This window comes from Cryptomeria japonica, chromosome 5, assembly GCF_030272615.1.
Source record: "Cryptomeria japonica chromosome 5, Sugi_1.0, whole genome shotgun sequence".
NCBI classification, from domain to species: Eukaryota; Viridiplantae; Streptophyta; class Pinopsida; order Cupressales; family Cupressaceae; genus Cryptomeria; species Cryptomeria japonica.
The window spans coordinates 474062808-474086965 of NC_081409.1; the positions used below are offsets into that span (position 1 = coordinate 474062808).

The 24158-nt window shown below is 35.4% G+C and overlaps 1 protein-coding gene across 4 annotated transcripts in view; it reads right to left on the reverse strand.

Annotated features, from left to right (window-relative positions):
- Positions 1-4554: 4554 nt before the first annotated feature.
- LOC131049880 (mitochondrial import inner membrane translocase subunit TIM10) overlaps positions 4555-24158 on the reverse strand; it is a 74403-nt gene continuing 54799 nt past the window's right edge. The window contains exons 4-5 of one of the 4 annotated variants that reach the window (XM_057983973.2): positions 21729-21798; positions 4555-4805 (exon numbers count right to left, since the gene is read on the reverse strand). In XM_057983973.2, coding sequence (XP_057839956.1) covers positions 4755-4805; positions 21729-21798 — 121 coding nt within the window. In that variant the 3' untranslated portion in view covers positions 4555-4754. Of the gene's footprint in view, positions 4806-5527; positions 7622-21728; positions 21799-24158 lie in introns of those variants that run through there. The other 3 variants (XM_059221491.1, XM_057983968.1, XM_057983963.2) reach the window with 3 other exon arrangements.

Here is a 24158-nt window from a genome sequence, read left to right on the forward strand (position 1 = left end):
CGTCTCCTATTGTTCTCATCTTAGCTCCTCTTTTTGCCTTGGCTATGGCTGAAACGGAGTGTGTTGGGTTGGAAAGTTTGGTGAATCCCCTATCTCCCTTGTAGCGAGTGTTTCTCAGACAATGGTTTTTGCCTCTTCTAAGGTAACTCTGGTTGGTAATTGTGGGGATGTCATGGATTCTAAGGCTGAAAGTCAGCATGGTGTTGTTCAGTTGATGAGCTTTGATTCTTCCAAAGCTTCTACTCTAAAATTGTCTTAGCCCCTTCCTTCTCCTAAAGATTGCTCTCTCTCCAAGAAGGTGCCTGAAGTGGATATTCTTGATTCGTTGCTTGTTGAAACTTTAGATTGGCTGAGTTGCTCGAGGTTTTGTGTTGATATTCCTCAAATCACTACCAAAAGATGGGTAACTCTTTGGAAACTAAGAGGACACGTTAAGGTAACCCCTATGTTGGATCCATGATTTCTCTTTTCTTAAATGGTTTGTATGAGGATTCTTAGTGTTGGACCTTGTTTTCTAGGCCTAAATGGCCTTTGCTTGTCTAAGTGGTCCCCTGGTTTCAACCCTGAGACCGACTTCATGTTCCTTGTGTGGGTCAGGTTATCGAGTTCGCCTCTAAAAATTTTGGAGTGAACAAATCATCATGCCCATCACCAACTCCATTGGGCAAGTTTATGTTATTCACCATGTCACTAAGTTTGTGAAACAAATATTGCATGTGAGAATTTGTGTGCTTGTAGCAAAGAACAAGGTACTTCCTTTTCATCTTACCCTTTCATCTAATTTGGGTAAATGGGTTCAAGAAATTGAATTTGAAAGTTCCTCAATTGTTTGTCATCTTTGTAGTCAAGTGGGACATACGCATATGGCTTGGAAGGCAAATAAGACTACCCAATTTATTTGGAGCAAAAAGGAACAAGTGCAGCCTTCTATACAATTCCCTTCTCTAGAAAAATTGATCAAATGGTGGATAGTAGGGGGAGGACTCACTCTCCACCTAAAGTTGGGAAGATGCAGAAGGATTGTTACAAGAAAATATGTTTGGGGGATTGGGACTAGCAAAACAAGGTTAACAAGAAACTAGTCGCAAGAAAAGGAGATTGGGGGACAAAGACCCTAGTACTACTATTAACCAAAAATCCATGAATCACTTCTTTAAACCTCTTTAATTTTGATTGAGTTTCTCTCGCGGGATAGGTTTCTCGTTGTTGTTTTTGTTGGTTGCTTTAGTTAGTTGCATGTGTTGTTGTTTCATATTGTTTTTTTCGTTGTTGTTTTTTGGGCTATCCCTAATTTGTCATGTTGTGCTTAATGTTGCTCTTTTCTTATTGTAAAGGATTTAAGGCCTTTCAAAATACTACTTAACTTATCAAAAACATATATTGTTGCATAGGGTTAAATGTATTTTGTGTGGTTTTCAACCAATGTCACCTTTTTTTCTTATTATTCATGCATACCCTAAGGTCAATCCAACTTGGTAAGCAACCTCAAACCATGTAACACTCTAGATGAGGACCTATACTAGTGTACTTGTTGACAAATCTTACATCATCATACTTTATCCACACCAAATCATATGCATTGCCTTCTTTAGTGACTCGCATTAGTAAAACAAGGTGGGGCAATCCTCTACTATGTTGGCATCATCCCAAAATCTACAATTAGTTAGTTTGAACACATGTGCAATGTGACTATGTTCACCACAATCATAACAATATATTCTTCCTTAGCTCTAACCACATTCATATTCTTGTCATCTTTAGCCTCATCCTTACTATCATATGTGCCTTGCCACAATGATGACTAGTGTTGCATCATTATGTTACCTATTTACTCTTTTATTAACAAAAGAGTATGTTCAACCTTTCAAATAGCAATCTAGTGTGGCGCTACTATAGCCTCACCGATAAATAGCACTTACTCCTTTCAATTTTTCAAGTAACGAACAAGTTGTCACTTCATGGCACTCGTGAAAAATTGCATAATGATGGGTCACAGTACCTAGTTATGATCACCACTAGAAAGTCAATTGTTGTATGCCCATCACTATTGCAATTTGTGCACCACAACCCACTCTTTGAATTTCTAGCTCTCATAAGCTACTTGGTTTGCAATGATATCTAGCTCAATTTCTCCTCTAAATGTGAGTTTGATCCAAAAGATGAATATTCTCCCAAGCACTCCAAACACACATTCAATTGCATTTTTATAGTTAACTGCAATGCACACATGTCATGTAAGCCTACCAATATGCCACTCCTTTTGTATCATTAGATTGATATCTTGGGTGACTTGATATAGCTACATTAGTCATACTTACACACTATCTTCCCCAACAATTACTTGATTTCCTTAATGCCTCAATGTTCTTGTTTGCCAACTCGAGATTTTCAAACTTTGCAAGGAACTTACTCTTGGCATTAAATAATGTGTCTCAATACATGTGTGATCATATCAAGAATACTAGTCTTGTGTGCAACAATTGAGCGTAGTTGCCAAAAACTTAATCTTATCATCATCCACTACATTCTTCACCCTTCAAGCAATTTCATGTGTTCCAATTATGTGCGGTGTCTTCATCTCCAATGAAACATTTCAATGCAATTAAGGTAGGCTAATAGTTCCCCACAATGTTCTACATGATTACAATCTTGTCTACTTCCTTCTACACAACTCAAGTTTTCTCCACCTCTCATGCTAGTTGCACAATGTATTCCAATGTGCAATAATTAAATTAGCAAAATCTCTAAACTACAATAACATCATGTTACTAATTAATCTACTTAAATCATATTCCATTTGGATAAACTATCCAAACTTCCTCATAGTGGTTTGTTACACCTCTTCATAGTCGTTAAACACGTCCCTCCAATCCCAATGAACCATGTGGGGGCATGATTGTGTACTGAATTGTGGTCTATCGTCGTCACTACACTAATATTCCACCTCAACGACTAATACCACCTCTAGTTCACATGTGTTCCATCTCAAAAATTATCGATTTGAAAGCATGTATGAACAACCCATCCCTCATAAAACTCTCATGTGATCTATATAATTTTTTCCTCCCTTCCATTGCTTCTTTAGCACACAATATACCTTCATAGATTAATCCACTTGAGATTCAACAATTCTAGTTTCAAATTTCATTGTACCTCAACCTCTATTTCTTCCTATAACTACTAGTATCAATGCATGCACTTCACAAATCCTTTGTTGATGAATTGGTCACCTCATCAACCATGTACTCTATTGTGTAAGTACACCATTCCAAAGTGATAGTTACTTCAAAAGCATGCATTGAACACGGATTTAAAAATGAATGCAATTATGTCAACAATAAATTATAGAATGTAACTATTAATAGCATTTTCTCATTGTGACCAACCAATTTAGTTGCACTACGTTGTTTGGTGTAGACCCAACATCCCTTTAGTAATCCTACCCAAAATTATTCCTACAATGGATCAAACAATTTGACTACACCACAACCTCGTGCGCATACCTATTGGTACCTCCACCCAAATAAATTCATCTACTTTTGTAGTGATACATTGTGAACATCAATTCATGTGACCAACAATGCACATCACAAGTTTGAAATACGCATGCCTATTGGTACCTCCACCCTAATAAATTCATCTACTTTTGTAGCGATGCATTTGTGAACATCAATGTGTGTGACCAACAATGCACCTCACAAGTTTGAAAAGGGTCACACCGACGGAACCAAAATGTTAACCATTTATACCACCATGCATGCAGCAATCTATTGGTAAACACTTATATAAACCCTTGTTTACTAGCTTTCAAATATACAGTCTCAACCAAAGCACACTAGAAGCTTTCACTATCTAATTATCATGTGTTATACACTAACACGCAAGTAATTTGCCCGAATTCAATTAGCACAACTAAATTGGCAAAACATTCTGGCAACGAATATTAAATGCTTGTGCACTTCCAAGATATAAATTTCTTTATGCACACCATTATAATGATATGGTGTCGAACAGTAAATACCTCTTGCATGCTCTTACATTTCATAGAGCATCATATAATATCATAGACTCTTTACACATCTTACATGACGAATGCTTTTAAACGTGTCATAATACAAATGACAAGTGATGTAGCATGTCTTCCCAAGGATTCCAAGTGGATCACTATTTTCCATGCTTGGCCATTTTTACAACACATCAAATATATTAAATATTTTTTTCACCTGGATTTGTACTAATCATAACAAAAAATGTCTTGCAACAAAAAGACTTTATTTACACACTAAAAGTCAAATTTAAATCATTAAAGAATGAGATAGACTACGGCAATTTTTTACTTTGCTTACTTGATGCTATGGCTTGCCCAACTATACATCGCTTTTTCTGAAAAAACCACTAGTAATTATATGGAGAATGTAGCAATTTCCTTTATACTCTCCCCACAATGAATGAAGATAGGTGTAGAATAACAATTCTAAGCAAAAAAAAATTTAAAGCACTAAAGATGCATCTTAGCGTAGATTATCACAATCACAAAATGTTTGTTACAGAAAATTCAATCCCTCTTTAAAAGCAGAACAAAAATGCATTACTCTTTCCAAAGTCGATGATACAAAGAAATTCCTATTAAATATAAATTGAATTTCTAGGATAGTCAAAATCGAATTGCATGTATAATATATCTCAAACAAAAAAATTAGAATTTCTCATATTCAATAAAAATAGGTTACTAAAACATTAAGTATAAATTGCCTTTACATAGGTGGCTTGCTCGAACCAAGAAGTTGCCCAATAATAGCAGTAACCTACAATCCAATTGAAGTGATCAAATGCAAATTATGAGGACAAAAAATCTGCTAATGTAGCCAAAATATGGTGGGTAAAATTAGTGCTAGTTAAACTTCAATATTTACTATTGATTACAACTTTAATATTTACCATTGAATAGATGGAAAACATAAATCCCTTTTGTATTTTACTACATCAAAGCACATCAAAAAATATATTTCCATTGAAGACGAGAACATTGCTCTAGTAAATGAACTAACTTCGTAATATACCACAAACCTACAAAGGATAACGAAGCACTTTTCTGAACTAACCACAATACCGAAAAAGGAAATAAAACAAATATTGACTAACTTCTAAGTAAGGTTGCAGCAAGACGGGGGTACTTGGAGACTCCCGATTTTTCAATATAGGAAGATGTAATTGAAGATGCCAATTTTTTAATATAGTTTAATAATTTATATAAAATCTGAAAATAGGTGTATATTTGTAAAACTAAATATGAAATATAGACAGTTTATAAGGAAATTGAAGGCAACAACCCAAACCAACAAGTTGAATCTTTCAACATTGCAAATTCTTTTGCTATTCTATGCAATTATATATATGACAATGTGAATATAGATTATATATATATATGAGAATGTGAATATTGATTATATATATGAGAATGTGAATATTGACATACTCACAAGAACGAAGAAAAAAATGTATATCATAGGAAAATCCCTGACTCTCAAGGATCTAATAGAATTCACCCCCATTGTGTATACCACAAAGTCTACATAAAGGAATTAAAAGAACAAGAAGAAGAATATAGAAAATATGAATATCTTTTGAGTTTTGCATCGAAGTGAAAATAGCCAAATGGCAAATACTTGTAGTCTTATTAGCTTGCATTGACTTCTGCCTTGCGTTGGCTCATGTTTTCCCGGTACATTTAACTTTTGTAATGCATTGGTGTGTTTATTTTCAAGCTTCCCGGTACATTTAACTTTTTTCCTTTTAGGGAATTTTGTTTTTTGTGTGGGAGCCAGTGCCTTTTGTGTGGGAGATAGCAGGAGTCTTCGGGAGACCACAGTTGAAAGTCTCTTGCAATTGGAGACGTCTCAGGCAAGGTCTCCAGTACTGGAGACATGTCTTGGTCTCTGAGACACATCCCAGGATGTCAGAGACGCGTCTCCATGCAACTATACTTCTAAGAAATGAAGAGACTAGTCTTTATCCTTTCAGGTGGCCTCTTCGTATGAAAAAATATACCATCAACCTTAGAAGCCAATTTCTACTTTTCAAGACTTAAATGTACAGTTATCTAATTCATTGATTTAATTTGACAATCACCCATTAGTCATAATGCCATAACAAAAATCGAAGTGACTTAAAATGTCGAGGGTTCATCTACTACTAATATTAAATGACATCTTAATTACAAATTTTGCCATAAATTCATCATCTAGTTCGGAAACCCTTCAGGACAAATATAATTTAATCAGCAAGTCCAAAAACTCCTCTAGTTTAGAACATCTTCTAGACAATTTGCCTTGAACAGCAAGTTCCCCTTTAATGATGTGTGACTTTAGGTGCAACAATCCCTAATCAACAAAAAAGAAATATCCACAAACGTGCAAGAGAATATTCAGAAAACAAAAAGATAGTGAGCTATGTACTCAATAAAAGAACAATCAATGTTACAATTGTTCTTTTGTAGGTGGGCAAATGTAACTTTTTTAAAAACGAAGGGAGAGTTGGCCACTCATGCCTATGAGCTGACATAAATCCTAACCTATTCCATAAATGTAAAAGAAAAAGGCAGGGCTGATAAGAGAGATTTACATCTGTTCTTGACATTCCCCAAATATCACTACTTAGGTGGCCTAAAGGAAAGACGAACTTACAGAACACTTCCCCAAGTAAGTCCCTCAGCTAAATAATTTTTGCTCGATGAAGATGTCCACAATATAGTCATCCCTCACAAATTGTAAATCTATCAATCCAACATAAATATAAAGTCAAATGAAGTAAATGCAGACCTAATTATGCTCTTGTCTGTGGCCTCTCAACCAGATTATAAGCAACTGTAATAGCCCATTGTGCAAATACATAATGCCAAGCAAATCCTTTGCAAGATGCAACTCCATCACAAATTCACTCACATGAGGATGTTCAAGTTGTAGAATTAACTCCATGACACACACTTTTAGATGCAAGTAATCTCATGTATTCCATTAGATGCTCCTCTAAATTCAGCTCTTGTAGTCGATATAGCAATAACTTTCTACATTTTGCTCACCCTAATTACAGGACAAAGCCCAAACGGAACATATGAAGTAGACCATCTATATTCAACATCCCAATCTAATCCAAGTGAGTATATCTAACAACAAACCTTTTACCTCCACACAAGTACGCGGTACTCAATTGAGTAGTTTCATGAATGTACAACCATACCCTCTTGGCTATATATACACCATTGGCTTTCCTTAGGTTCCTATATGAACCTGCAAACCATGTCAACTGGAATGGAAAGGTTTAGACTTAGATGAATCAAGTACAGAGAATTCCTAACCAGTTGCTCTACAATATGGACACAAATGAATTCTCTTGCACATCTTTGTCTTCGTCCACTTCTTTGTCCATTGTTTGGGAATGATCAGATGAAGCCATTTGAATGGGTATAAGCTTTGAACAATAGCGTAGTTTGATGAACCTGATAATCATTCACATTGCTCTGATGTAGATGATCAAGGATATTAGATAGATTTACATATGGCCTCCGGATAACCATCTTCATCATGGGAAGATATTTTTGCAACTGATATACAATTGTCATATTCTGTTGAAACAAATTGTGTACAAAATTAGTTTCTAAGATGAAAAGCAAAGCAAGAGCATCCTAGAGGTAGTGTAATGCAACACCAAGTAAAACAAAACAGAACGTTTCACAAATTCAAGTATGATAAGGGTCCTCTTTGATAACAGATCATGTCTAGCACTAATGACAGTTTCTGAGGGTGGCAAAGCTGGCCTGTGTGAAAGACAATTGTATTGTGGCAATGATTACTAGCTAAGTAATTGTATTGTGGCAATGATTACAAGCTAAGTCACAAGGTTCAAATCCGAGTTCAAGTTTGGTAACAATAAAAAACTACCACATCTACCCATCTACCATATTAAAATCACTGCTATCAGAATCAGAAAACCACTCTTGCAGGATCCATCTCTAACCTAGATCAAATACAGTCTTACTAATACCATATAGGCATTACAGTTTTCCTATGAAATTAAAAATATAGACTTCAAAACCTAATCAACTAGGCATTAATCCTTATCTGACTGCAATACCCAGTAATCCTCCTGTAAAAACTTAATCTTCTTGCACTTTGGTTTTGGGTCACCTGCATCTTTGGCTCGTTTTTCCTTCTCTTGTCCTTGGATATACTCCTTGACGAACCGAAATCCTATGACCGCCTCTTCTTGTCAGTCTTCTTTGTTCTCTGCAGAACACCATACCATGAAAGGCTGAAGTGGAGGAGTGAATTTGGCGACCTGCACCCATCTGCCTCCTCTATCTATAAAACGTTCTCCCAGCCTCGCCATAGTGATGAATGCACCCAGACCCAAAAACCATTTCGTTTTCACGCACAATTCCATAACCCACCAAGCTTCTTCCATCATACCCAGCTCCAGACACTAGGCAAGCACCATGGACACTATGTCCACATTGAAGCGATACTTATGCTCTGCCTTCATAAATCCTTCCCACAAAAGTATTCTGATCATCTGATAAAACATAGGATCATCAAATTTGAATATATTCTTCATTCTCAGGTCACTTATCTCCCCCATAAACGAGATTTGACTTTTCCTCGATCTAAGGCTGAACGTGGCCTCCATACTTCCAGCTGCCAAAGCACCATAATCTACAACAGTGAAAATGGACTCTCTACCTCCCACCACTGGTAAATTCTCTCCAATTTTCTAGCGGCCAAGAAAGAAAACACACCAAAACCCGGACAGAATTGAATGAACATTTGCAAATGTAATTAAAACACCCTACTTCTCACCAACGAGCTCGCATGCACCACCTGACACATTAGACACTTGTCCATCACCACCCTTAAATCCGCGTCACTTCAATCTTCCGACTATATCTCCAAATCCTCAAGTTGCAGATTTTGAAAGTCTAGCCACCAAAACTCATCATTATCTTCATTAAGTGTTATTGCCCATTTCGATAAGGTGTCCACCACCTTATTCCCACCCCTTCTAATATGAGTAATTTTGAAATCGGTTTAATTTTGCCCTAACAATCTTAATAATCTTGTTAATTTTCCAATTCGGAGTTTCACATTTTGCAATATCATTGACTATAATTTGTGACTGCCATTAACACCGCACTAACTTCAGCTTCATTGTTAGACTTAATCCCATCCTTGAGTTTTTGAGCTCCAATAGCTAATAAATTACCCTACTCATCCCTAACCACAACCTGCTCCAAATGGCTCTGGATTTCTCCTCGATGTTCCATCGAAATTAACTTTAATCCACCCTACTTTTGGCTTGGACCATTCAACCCCTTTTGCCTTTTGTTAAGATGGATTAGCCCATATAGGCCCATTAAAGGGTCGGTATTAAATATAAATTATTAAAAATAAAACGATATTATATGAAATTTGAATACATCATTATAAATTTAAAAATATTATAATTTAAAAATGCCTAAATTTTTATTTTTGACTTATTAATACGCAATAAATATGTTAAATTTTATATATTAAATAATAAATTTGGAAAATCATTTGCTGAAAAAAGGTGAATCGAACAACACTTTCGACTTCTCTAGTGGAAGTAGAATCGGGCATGATCAAAGAGATGCAAGATGTCTCCCTTGATCGACCGTAAGAGTGCACCAACAGAATCATTGCAGGGGCTATCCTCCTATCAACAAGTCGAAGCTATCTCTGGTCGATTACCACCACTAATTAGTTGTTGGCAATTACTTCAAGGGCTTGATTGATAGATGCAAAATGCCATCAACTCCTCACAAACTATGAAGCCTTTGATTTTGGCTTTGTGCAACCATCAAATAGTTTGAACCCTACAAACTTTCATTAATAGAAGCCCAAGTGTGGTTCCATACGAACTTTAGGGCGAATTTGAACATTTTTTTAGATTTTATTGGAATTTGCAAAAATTTGAACTTCATAGATAAAGTTGGCAAACCCTGTTACAGTGATTACTAGTCAAGAAAATAATTCTATAGCCACCTTCTAGTTGATAGGAGAAGCCACCTACAACATTTCTACAGTTGCTATAGAAAAATGTTTGCAACAATTATGTAAGGACCCGCCTTGTGAGAGTATAATGTGACCCTACTCCTTTAGTACACTATATTGAATTGTAAATTAGATAGATCAAAAGTGATTAATAAAGTAGCAAGTGTTGTGATGATCAAGGTTATCACTAGTCGCCCTAGTAAACCCTATTTATCTCTCTCTCCTCTAATATACTAAGATGTGAATGCATTTAAGTAGCAAATGAACTTGAACATTTTTAATGAATGGTCTCTAATAAAAAATTGATAGCTCCTACATTTCATTTCAAGCTTTATATTTCAATGTTGTTACTTCTATGATTGACTACATCATGAACTTGTAATTTCTCAAATATGTCCTTATAATCTAAAGTGAACTAATGTGCACTATTATAAGGAGGATAGTAATTGTGCAATCGATATTTAACAAGCAATGATAAGTTTGGTCTTGATTCATGAGATATCTTACAACGAACAATAGAATTGATCTAGGATAAATTAATGATGTTAAATTCAGATTTAATCAAAGGGTTACTAGTGTGTTTTGTGTTCCATAAGGTGGATGTTAGTCGTACAATGGACTGGAACAGTCAAAATTTTCTAAGTGATTGTACGAGATGGATGATCAGGATCAGGGGTGCTTGAAGGTAATCCTAGCCAAACTAAAGGTAAGTTTGGTTGGTTTGATAATTCAACTTTGATGATTTTATTTTCCCTAAGGTAAGAATATATTTTATTAGATTGAGTTACAACGACATGTTATTTTACCTAAAGACATAAAATAAATATTTTGATCCTAAAATTAGGATAATTGAAATTATAACAATAATTCATTTGAATTAGAAGTTATGATAGACAAAATAATAATAATAACATACTTATGATTTCTAAAATGCAAGTTTATCATCTCAAAGGGTAATTCAATCCTTCTCAATGTAAGTAAAAATTTAAATGATAATGATATCAGATTTCCACAATCCATATATGAGATTTGTCTTGTTTTCTGAGTTAGATTGTGTATTAGTTTTTGAATCTATGTTTTGGATCACACTGTGATCCATCATCAGGATACTAGAGAACCAAGATACATAAGATGTTTAGTTGCAGACCAGACCTTTATTAGAAGTTTATGTAGAACATACAAAAAAGGATTGTAAGTACTTAATCTAGTTTCAAACTATTTTGGGGGCCCTACAACATTAATTTCCTTAGAAGTCGAGACCTAAAGGTGATCAACAAAATAGAAGTTGGACACCTATCGATTTCGGCTGTCAAAATAGTCATCATAATTAACCCTTTCCTCATATGGTTCTCACATGTTATTTACAGGATCAGATAGTCAGCTAATTAACTAATTAATTATATTGTAGTGTATTATGTGGTGTAATTAAACGAGTCTAAAATTGGGCATGACTCTTGCCTTGAGCAGTATATTTTGTTTACTCATTTTTACCTTGTCACATTGAAGGTGTTGAAATTATCTAGCTAGCTCGGATTATATTAGCTCGGATTATCAAACTTTAATGTTGCTAAAAGCAATTAAAGTTTGATCATTATCTATGCGTTTAAACTCATTAGGGCTGGGCCCAAAATAATTGTAATTAAACTGTAATAGGTCTGGACCTATTCTGGGCGGTAAAAGAAAGTCTTCTAATTAATCATGCCCTATATGTAACTTGTGGGATTTTGGCACCAAGTTAAAGGATAAATTAAGATTATATGTGCTAGCCGACTTAGGTGAATTAAGGAGGCCAAGTCTCCTATATATATGCAAGTATCATTCATTGTATCTACACATCTTCAGCTAACTTCTGCATTCAGCAAGTTCAATCTTCTATCAGCGAAATACTTCTAGCATCAGCGAATCTCCTTCTAGCATCAGCGAACTATTGGAGAAAGTAAACAAACCCTATCCAAAGTCAGCAGACTATCTGTCTAGGGCAGCGAATTGATTTGCAGGTGTAGAGAAGCTCATCTACAAGACAGCAGAGGCAGTGAAATCCCTTCCTAGGCACAGCGAACATATCCTCAAGTCTGCAATTTGGTGATCAGTGAACTCCTTTGGCATAGCAAACCTCTTCTCACAGTCAGTAAACCATCTTGCAGGATCAGCACACATACCTTCAGGTCTGCAATTTATCAGTGATCAGCAAACTCCATTTGTGGACTGCAGATAAGTTACATGCTTGTTCTATTTGCTGACATAATACTACTGTGTTAAATACTTAATGTGCTGAAGCTAATTGTAAAGAGACCTACTGATCGTTGATTAATAAGATCTGAGAAATTTGGCTGGGTTTTTCACCTCCAAGAGGGAGGTTTTCCCAGGATAATTGTTTGTGTTGTCTTGTGTTTCGTTTGCATTGTTTACTTCTGAGTTTTATTATTAAGTCTGATCACTAAAACTAACAGAGGGTGCATTGTCGCACTATCTGAAATGGTGGAATGGGAGTAAATTAAGTGTTGATTTAATCAAAAATCGGGTTCATAGTTTCATGTCTATGTGAAATGATGGGTATCACATAATTGCCTTTTTAAAAGATAGGTCTATTTCTCTCGTGAATGTTGCAATACATTTTTCTTTTAATTCTTCGGTTTTCTTGATGAAATTTTATTTTTGGCATGACAAGTTACACAACTACTATTTCAAGTCAATTTTAATAGTTCTGCAGCTGCTACAAAAAAAAATGTTTGCTGCAACTTTGTAGCTGCTACGGAAAAATCTCTTGCAATAGTTTCACAGAAGCTTGGAAAAAGTTCACTGCAATTACAGTCATCATTGAAAGATAACCTTACAATTACAAAGGTCCTACAAAAGCTCATTTGCCTGAATTGGATTCTGTTTAACAAGAGTAGTAGCATGGCACCAGCTGATTCAAGATCATTGCTAGCCAAGGCTTTTGCTCTGATGTATTTTTCTGATCAGCAACCATGATGATCATCTGAAACACCATCTGGACTGAATGAGGGCAAAATGAATTCAGCTTTAGTCCAACAACAGCAAGTGCAGACTTTCAAAGCAATTTATTTTAATCTGTAGGAACAATGCTCGGAGCATAATAAGTTACACCTGGCATCAACATTTTGAACAGTCTTAACATTGGTTACATCCACCTCTGCTGAACTAGAGGAAATGCAACAGTTTCAATCCCACCAAAAGACTTAAAGAATGTGAAGAGTCATCATTTGGAAATGAAGAGTGTTCATTTGGAATCTAATAGTTAAAAAAAGGTGAAAAGATAAGAAACAAAGTGTTGGAAAACCAATCTTTAAAATTGGTTGCACAATAATGATAAAGGCAAGGAGCCCTCTTAGAGAGAACAAAACAAGAGAGCAGAAAGAGCTCCTAGATAAGGAAAAAGAAAAAGAAGGGCAAGCAGAGCTCGAAGACAAAAAAATAAAAAATAAAAGAGCAAAAGACTCGTGAAGAGGGAAAGAGGAAATAGAAGTAGTGCTCTTGGGGAGATAGAAGACTTTAGTGTTAGAATTTTGTTGGGGAAAGAATGGTAGTTGTAAAAATCTGCTTATAGCTGCATGCAGGAGAGTTTCTAGTAGATTTTATAGCTATACAGAATAATTTGTAGCTACCTGGAATTTTTTTGTACCTGCCTATAGCAACCTGTATTGTTTGTTCTGAAGTAGCACTGTTTGACTATAGCATGTTGAATTAAAAATGGTTTCAATTTATTTAATGATTCTGTATTGAGTTTGGGTCCACTAAGGAAAACCAAGAAATGGCTGCAAGGACTGGTTCCCATTGATTTGACCCCCTACCCTTGTCTACATCAAAAAGTCTCTCTTGCTACTTTCTGGTGATTAACCTCAATGACTTCTTCCTTTGACTTTTTCACCAATGCATTCCTCCTATTTAAAATACTCCACGCAGAGCGTACACAATTAATACAAGAGTAATTGAAGAATCTCATTCACATCATCCATCTTCAAGAGTAAACTCATCATATAGAGGAGAATCATCAAATATTGGTGCAAATAATTTCCTTCATGCAGGAGAAATTTTCATACCATTCAAAAGGAAAAATCTATTTTTTCAACATAACCTGGCTTTTTTGAGGTTGAAATGTGCATTTAATCACAAAATTCTTCTCTATCAATACTTCAGTAAAACTAGCACCTCCAATGTTAAGAGATGCTAACTGAAATAGAAATATGGATATGTGTGCTAACTGAAAGTGATTTATTGTACTCAGAAGAATGGTTTTTCCATAAAGTGAAACCATTCCAGCAATAATTATTTTTCAGTGTGAAACAGCTTTTCTAGTGTTTATTGGGGCTTGAAAGCCCAGAAGAAAAAGCCTTTTGGCTAATAAAGAAAATACCGATCATTTTAAAGCTTATTGAATCTAGCTTCCAACAAAAAAAGTAGCACCACAATTGGATACCTGCCAAAAGTTATGAACAGCCAAAATCAAAATACTAGAAATTGCAGCTTTACCAAATAACTCCAAAACAAGGATACCTGGGGACATGTTTCTGGGTGAAACAGACCTATTTCAGGGACGGGTACTTGACCGGGGACAGGGGGACACCAGGAAACATTTCCTTGGCATTTCCAGTTTGCAAAGAAAAACCCAAAAGGTATCCACTTTGCAGGGACGGCACCAGAAACCGAGGGAGACGGCATGTCTCGGACATTCCTGGGGATGGCTGGCCGTCTCCCCCGGACGTGTCTAATTTATTTATAAAAGAACAACAAAAAAATTTTTAAAAACTTCCTTCTTTTTTCTGAGTGGCTCCCACACCTGCAGCTACATTCATATATCTAATCCACTGAATCTGGAATCCATCTCAACTCTCATACGTGTCAAAATCATAGCATTAAGTTACATCATGCCCCCGGAACTTCTGTATCAACCACACTATGCACTTCTGTTGTCCAGCTATAATCTCTGAGACTATTTGAATTTTTTATAATGCTGATCGCTAATGTGTATGCTTGAATTTGTCTTTTGGTTCATTAACATTTGTAATCACTGCTAGTTCCACTGCCTTTTCAAAGATCTAATACTTCTTCCATTGCTTTGCCATGACTCCCGAGGACTTGAAAGTGCTACTTTGCTTTGAAGCAACTTACTTTGGTTTACCGTGCTACAAGGTTCTATGAGTAGTTACTGATATTAACACCCTTTCTTGCTTCATTAAAGAGCTGGTTGTTTACCCTTTCCCTAGAGTGAAGAGTACACGGTTATACTGAGAGGGGGGGGGTGAATCAGTATAACAACAAATTTTACCAATTAAACTTTTTCAACTTCAATCACAAGTATATAACTTATCTCATTAACATATTCATTGCATACCAACATTCATATGTCATCTAACTAATATGAACACAAGATATATACGTGGAAACCCTTACAGGAGAAAACCACGGCAATAAATCAATGCTTTTATATGTTTCTTCTTTTACAATGTTTCGTAGGCACCAACCCCTAAGTTTGTTTGTGAGCACCAACCCACTGGAAGCACCAACTTCCTAATCCAGAATTAGTGAGCACCAACCCACTTCACATAAATCTGATTTTCCACCTTTTGATATTGCTGCTACAACTGATGATGGATACTATTCTTCCACACTGTACTGTAATCTCTTCTTCAAATCTGCCATAATCTCTTCCGCAAATGTGCAAATGTTCTTTGTCAAGTCTGTGTATAATTTTTACACGTGTTGTACTAATTTCTTATATATGGACTGTATTTATATCAATACAGATCTGAAACACTCTCCATAATTACTTGTCCTATATGTCTATCCTTTTATTTCTTCTTATTTTTCTTATCTCAATATTCTCACACATACATACAGCAGTGTACATTTTACTCCAGAATTATTTCTTCAGCATTCCTTTTTACTTCAGATGAATATAATGATTTTTCAGCATATATGCATCTAAAGATATTTCTCTTTTCTGAACTATACTTTTATCATTCTATTCTACACACGCACCACACACTACTATTCTTCTTACACTACATTCACTGCACACTTATTCCATTTTATATCTTTATATTATATTCTGAAAAAACACGTATCACCACACCCTTTCATAGAAGGGTCTGACTTTTCCATCGGTTACTAAACCAATTGGCTCAAGACTTTTATTGTTTAATTACTGATTACATTAAACCGATTTGTTTATTATCGGTGCAAGACTTTCATTATTTAATAGTTGTATTTGTCTTCATAAAGTCGTTTAGTTTGGAGTAGATTTCATTGTTAATGAAAACGTTTGTTTCTTCAATCATCAATCGCACCTTATCATACTTAATAATGTTTCTTTTATTCATTACGCACTGTCTTAATTCGATTTACTTAGGACTGCAAATAATATGAGTCAGCCACCATTCTTAACAGATTGCCACATGTCTAAAACTGATCGCATTTTTCAATAAAGAAAACTGCTGCAAATATCGTTCATCTGTGATGTCGGACTTATGAAGTCATTCTTTTGCAAACAATTAAGATTCATGATCGTTGTCTTCATATTACACAGATCACACTTTACTTCTAATTGATATTCGACCCCTTCTATAAAGTCGACCACAATGTTCTTATTTCTGTTTGTCTTCTCCAAGTGTTGCTCTAATTATAATCGCCACTTATGTGTCAATGATGGTTCGCTGCCTTAGATGTAGTCTTCAGTCATATCTGCTGCCATAGAATCGCACTTTTAACTCATCATAGTAAATCCCCACTTTTACTGAATGTTGATTACCGTTTCTTTTATATATTTAATCACACTTTCTTGCAAATTGTTTTCTCAAAACAAAACTTCCTAACAAGTCGTATCAGACTGACCAGCATATTAAATTATTTAAATTGTAGAGGTGTCGTTTATAATAAACTTCTGTCTTGATAAATTCCTTCTTCCTATGAAGTCGACTATATTTGGAGGTGTCAACTAATATAGAAAATCACTCTAATGATTTGTTTACTTTAAACAACATATAGATGCGTTCATAATGTATTTGTTGGGCACTTGAAAGTCGAACATCATTGAGGAAGCATAGTCGCTGTTCAAAGAAGATCGTTGTCCTTCACATACAGATACGGCTGCCATATAAGATTTATTATTACTGCCGTCACCTCACACTCTAAGCGCTGTTTGTAATACTTATCATTCTTGTAAATTGATAGATTTTACCAGCCAATAAATACAACTGGATATAATCGATTTTATCTTGGACATTGGTAATTATCTTGGACAAGTTTTGACTTTCCACTATACACGTTGGCATATTAGTCACCATATTACTGTGTATATATATATATATTTCTGTATGTTCTTCACGTGCAAATAGAATAACAGGAATAGTCACCATAGCTGCTTCTGTTTGATATTTCTCTACATACGTAGTTTGCTGTATATATATATATATATATGTTACACTGTATCTTTTATGCTGTACCTTTTATGCTGTATCTTTTACACTGTATCTTTTATGCTGGATATAAATGTGTACTGTATCTTTTATGCTGTACCTTTTATGCTGTACCTTTTATGCTGTATCTTTTACACTGTATCTTTGCTGGATATAAATGTGTACTGTATCTTTATGCTGTACCTTTTATGCTGTATCTTTTATCTTTTATTAGATGGTATCTTTTTGCTGTATATATATATGCTGATAATTCATTCATCTATGAATATTGTCTTTTCTTGAACCAACCATAATATTTACTTGTCTGCCACCTTATTTATTTGTTCATATTAAGTCATTGTTCTGATCATAGTCGGCCTTGATTATGACTTCTTATTATTATGAATATATCAATGTTCAATATTAATCACTTCTCTTAGCTAATGGATCGCTGCATATTTATGGATCACTGTTTTTCTGTCCTTAGCAAATAATATTCTTTGTTTCTTGAATCACTCCACATATAACCACTTTGACATCAATGACAAATCTACTTCACATCTTGCCTTTGACATCAATGACAACTATTCCAACATAGAGTTTGGATCCTTAACAACTCTCTACCTTGCCTTCTTTCCATGTGTCTGACTAATGGAAATGTTCTAAGATAGTGCAAGGTAATACAGTGGTTTTAGCAAGGAATAAAGGGCTCTATGAATGGACTAGAAGTCTATTAATATTTTTTTGTTACCCAAGGATGGGTCATCAGTTTTGGAAGACATGCTCCTGATGTTCCTGTTGGGGATGGGATGTAAGTTGTTATCATATGAATATATTTCAAATTTCAAATTTCCCTATATATTTTAAATTTTCCCTATTTTTTATATAGTCATCCCCTCCATCCCCTAAAATGGGAAAAAAAAAAAGAGTCCCAGAAACCAGTTTCCCCATCCCACCGTCCTGGAAACTCGGGGTAACTTAGCTCCAAAACAATAAATTAAACCAGATGTCTCCCTCTACACAACTCCAAATTGACTAATGAAGGCTTCTTGACAATGGCTAGTAAAGTTTTTGAAAAAAACATCACTCTAATCTAACATTTCAGTGGAAAGTTATGGGTGATCCTCTAATGAATGGCCTTGTTTCTCCCTACAAACCATAAACTGGCTCTAATATTACCTACAATGTAGTTGCAAGAGGCAAGACTAAGGAAAGTGCAATTGGGGCATCTAAACCTCAAACCCTAAACCTAAAAGAAGGATTGCACCTACAACTCAAGAAAACAATAGAGAATACTTTTCCAAATATGTCAAAATATCACACATAATATGTTATTACTAAAAATGTATTGATCACGTAGATAAGTGGTGAACCCCTAATTATAACAAGTAAGTAAACTCTTGTACAAACTAACTACACAACTATATTTGCTTGGTTCACTGAACCTTCTACTAGCTTCTCACATAGGCCACCTAACCTTCTACTAGCTTCTTACACAGGCCACCTACCCCATTATCAATGATCTACATGATACCACTACTTACTGATATGCATAACATAGATAATATACATCAGACAAAATATAAGATTTATTATAAAATAGCTCATTTACATTACATAACAAAATAAATTTCACCTAGAAACACTGCATTGCAGGAGAGCCAAACTTCATGGTCTATTTGACTGATACAGGAAAATAAGGTCATTAAGACATCAACATTTTTTCAATAAATTCATTGCATGACACCTGCATTTCTAATTTTCTCCAATAAATCCATTGCATATTTACATTATGAGATAAAAATTCATTCAATATACAAAACCTAAATACCTTAAAATAATGCAGCAAGGCTTCTATCATCTCAAAAAAATATCTTCAATTTGTCCTCGAGATTGTATATCAAAGAAGATCAATCCCCAATAACAATGAGATTATCAAAAAAAACACAACAATAAGCATGCAAACATCAATATTTGACATGCATATCATGTTCATTTTTGGATTTAGTGAAGCCACAAGAAAGAACGAATCTATCATTCTTCTCCAACCATCCATGTGGCACCTGCTTCAACCCAAAGAATGATTTCCTAAACACGCAGACAAAATCATGAGGTCACTATACTCTTTTAACAACAATTGAGGAAGATAGACTTCGCATCCATCTGATGTGCTTCACATCCCAATATTAAGAAAAAGGAAAATTAATTCTATCTTAGCAACATGGACATGTGTCTCATAATAATCCACTCTCTCCTTCAAAGGGAATACTTTGGCAACCCAGACACATCTTGTATCTCCCCACAAAACCATCCAAAGTGATTTTAGTCATGTAGACCCACTTGCACTTGACAATGTTCTTCACTCACAAATGAGATGCCAACTCCCAAGTAGTATGCTCCATCAATGAGCTGCAATCATTTGTAGTATTCTCCCACTCTCCTTTTACTTGGCCTCTTTTATAAGTTTGGTGATAACTGAACTCCCCCAAAGATCCCGAATCATCACAAAAGGGAACAATCTTTGTTGGAGCTTCCTATGCAAGAATCTCCTCCACCTAAGCTAGAAGATCTACATATTTCAGCTCAAGAACTCTATTCAAGTTAGTCGACCCCATTGGGAATACATTGCACAATAAATAGATTTAGAATGATTAATAGCTTTTTAAGAGAATTAGACCATGTAATTTGATTTGAATTATTTTCTTCTTTTCCTACTTTCACATTTCATATTTTAGGTTTTCTATTTTCAAAATTAATATTACACCCATGACTTATAATATGTTCATATGTATTTAGACCATAGTTTGAAAACTCGTCTAGGACTCGCAAGTCCATTGGCTTGCCGAGTCAACTCGCCACAGTCTCGCAAGTCGCATCCTACCACATCACCCCAAAAAATGCCCGAGTTTTTGCAAAGGACTTGCGTGAGTCCTAGGGTCAGACTCACGAATCCTAACCTAGGACTCTCATGCCTGCCTAGAAACACCCCAAACGGCTAAAAAAGACATTTTTTTGGTTTTTCTTTCATTTCATTCTGCTGTTTGGTGCCCCAAATGAATTATGAAATCTCAAATATTAAGTGTTTAAAGATCACATGACATGTGGAATTTTTCAATTGTGACGAATTGATAGTCAAAATAGGCTTCTTTTTGCTTTTTGTAAAACTACAGTTTGTTTTTTTGCCGAGTCCTAGCCAGGTTTTTTGTCAAGTCTGTGCCAAGTCCCGAGTCCGAGTTTTCAAACTTTGATTTAGACTATGTCTTTCATTATATATATTTCAATTATTTCCATTTTTAAGTTTTTCCCGAACCAAACTGAAGTTAGGAAATCCGAAATTCCCCGACCTTTTGTCTCCCTTCTGCTCAGACCAGCAGAGTCCCATACCTGATAACTATGATTTGAAACCAAATGAGGAAATTATTTGAAAGATAGAACAAAGAATCCTGTTTTTAAGGTTGGCAGCAAAGATGAGAGATAGGAATAAATAACTGAAAAATTAACAAGGAATCCTAATATCTATTTCCCCAAAACAGAGAAACCAACTCTTGGATGTTTTGATCCAAGCCAATTAAAGCTGTTCAAAAAATCTGATAAGAATGGCTCTGATGGACTTCTAGTAAAACTTGATGATCAACATCAAGCTATGAAAGACCTATTCTGGCCGACTGAGAAGGATCAAGAGGAGTCCACCTCGGGAAATAGATGGGGAATAAGACTATCACAGAATCAACTCCATCGTAAATAAGGAAGGAAACCAAATTAAGTAAAAACTTTGTAAAAGTGTGATCAAGCTCTGCTTCATTATTGTGGTCAAGCTTCATTGATGTGAAATAAGGTACAATCCCCAAATGCTTGTCTACTTTCTTATTTCCTATTAGCCACTGTCCATTGAAAGTCAACATGCAACAGTTTATTGATGTTTCTGCCTATTTGAGTTGAATTTTCCTTTAATGTTTCTATTGACAAAAAAGTAATTTTATGCCAACCAAAAAACAAAATAGCATATTCTAGGACAATAAATATATAGGACTTCTTGTATTTACCACTGCTAGTGGCTTCCTTAATTTTTGGCATGATGATTGAAAACACCATAATAGCAAAGAGCCATTAGATGGGAATGAACTAAAAACATAATCAAAGCATGTTGGATACCAGGTGAGAAAAAGAAAGACAGAAATCTGAAGATCCAGACTTTTTCTATGTTGGCAAACATTAGCACAAGATTGTGTATCATGATGATAGGAAATACCTGCCAGTATTTGGCAACACAACGATCAATGCAACTGTTTTCTCCCATATTCAGTTCCGATTCTTTATACCTGAAGCAATAAAAGGGGTTAAGAAATCATACATAGAACTGAACAAGAAAACCTTCATGATTCTGATCTCAACATTAGCACTTACATGTCTTAGACAACATAACTGCTGTCTGTGAATTAAAAACAACGTAGAGAAATTCCAAAATTTGTAACTTGCCCAAAGAAACAGACATATACCAATGCCCCATATGAAGTTTCTTTTCTTAATGTATACACGAAATTAACACAACTGAATTACAGACATATAGCTTGCAACATGCACAAACAAGAAGATATGCATCAAACTAAATAAACTCCTGCCAACAAAATTTTGAGATTTATGAATACTATGATCCATGCATGCAAAGAGGTGCAGATGGTATGGTTTTTGCCTTTTTCTCTAATATCCTGTATTGCATAAATTTTATGGTCTCTGCTTACATGTGAATGAGGTACAGATGGCATCATTTCCCCCTTCCCTCTGTATATTCCCTTTGTAAAATAAAAGGTATCTTACAAGGAAACAACTATACACATCCCAAAACAAATTCAACTGCCATTCTCTCAATTAGAATCAATCATGTTTGTTCTCCAAAATAGCCTTCCTATGCAATGGTATTTCTCATAAGTGATAATGCTATCAAATAGTTTCATCTTGGTTGTTAATGCTATCTTTCCAATTTATTTTGTATGGCAAAGACATTCGCATGTGCATTCAATCACCAGTACTTGAAAAATATTGTATATAATCACCAATCTGGCACTAGTGTTGCCATAAATGGAAACAAATGAATACAAACTCCACATGCAATCAGAACAAAACAATATATTGCCCCCTATATACTCTTGCAGTAGTATTTTAGCTTATCACTCCAAAACTACGTTACCCCAAGTTTCCGGGATGGGGGGACGGGGGGACAGTGGGACGAGTTTCTGGGACGACAAATTTTTTTGCCAAATTTGGGGATGGGGGGGGGGACGGCAAAGGGGACGGCTATATAAAATATAGGGAAAATTTAAAATATATAGGAAAATTCTAAATGTTCATATGAAAACATGGATAAAGCATGCATCTATACATTATATTCATATGAAAACATGGACATAGCATGTGTATGATACTATGAAAACATTTTAGAATGCAAACATCGAACATACAACATTATCAATAGACTCAATACTCAATATGCACTCATAATTCAGAATTTCAATTCATTCACATTGTCAATATGCATATCATAATAGATATTAAAGAAATAACATACATAATGGGGCCTAATCAGACTCAGAGGTTAAATTTTCCCTACTTCCATCAGCGCAGTTTCCCCCTATATTTTTCGACGGGGGTTTGGGGGCAGCGCCCCCAAGTTGGGGTCAAGGGGCATCGCCCCTTGCGCGCTCCCTGTCGCGATACAGGGCAGGGTCGAGGGGCAGCGCCTCGCGAGGCCAAAAATACTTTTATTATTTTATATAGGCGTCGGGTGTTATTTTTCTATTGGCAAAAAACCCTTCATGAGATATTTTACTCCCTCAATTACGCAAAAAACATCATTAAAAAAAAATTGAAAATACGACTTTTTTTCTTTTAATATTTTTCCCTAGCCCTAGATGTGGGGGACGTCTAGCCGTCCCCGAGATGGCTAGGCCGTCCCCAATCCGTCCCCAACCATCCTCGGGACATACGGACGTCCCCCACAGCTAGGGAAGTCGTCCCCCTGTTTCGGGGACGTCCCCTCAAAATTCTGACAATTTGGGGATAGGGGGGGGGCGTCCCCTGGCCGTCCCCAAGTCCCCGAAACGTCCCCGGGACTCGGACGGGGGTTTTCAAGTAGGGGACGCGTCCCTGGGTTTCATAGCTCCAAAAACATCAATAGTTTTCTCATATCAAGTTGGAAGGGTAACTGCACTAAACATCAACTCCATATCAAGTAACTGATTTCTATACAAAGGAAACTGGTCTTAATAAGAATTAATTTTGAGTTGCTACCTAGAAACCACGAAATTCCAAAAATGGTTATTTTCTCTAACATTTACCTGATAGCAAAAGAAATATTTAAATGTCTATTTTTCTAATATGAAGAAATAAATAAATGCAAGTTAATTTTGTTTCTGACATACCACTAGTTATTGGAGCATGTTGACGACTTGTTGCACCATTAGCCAACATAGGACTACACTATAATGTCCCATTTTAGAACATTGCCTATTTTTGCCTTAAATAATATTTCAATTTATAAAATGATAATTGCATTTAAATTTATAAATATAACTAAAATAAATATCATGAATTTTACTATAATATTCAAATTATTTTATTTTGAATTTATGCTATATTTCTCCTTCCAATTTGTAATATTTCCTTGAATGTGTAGGAGTTGACT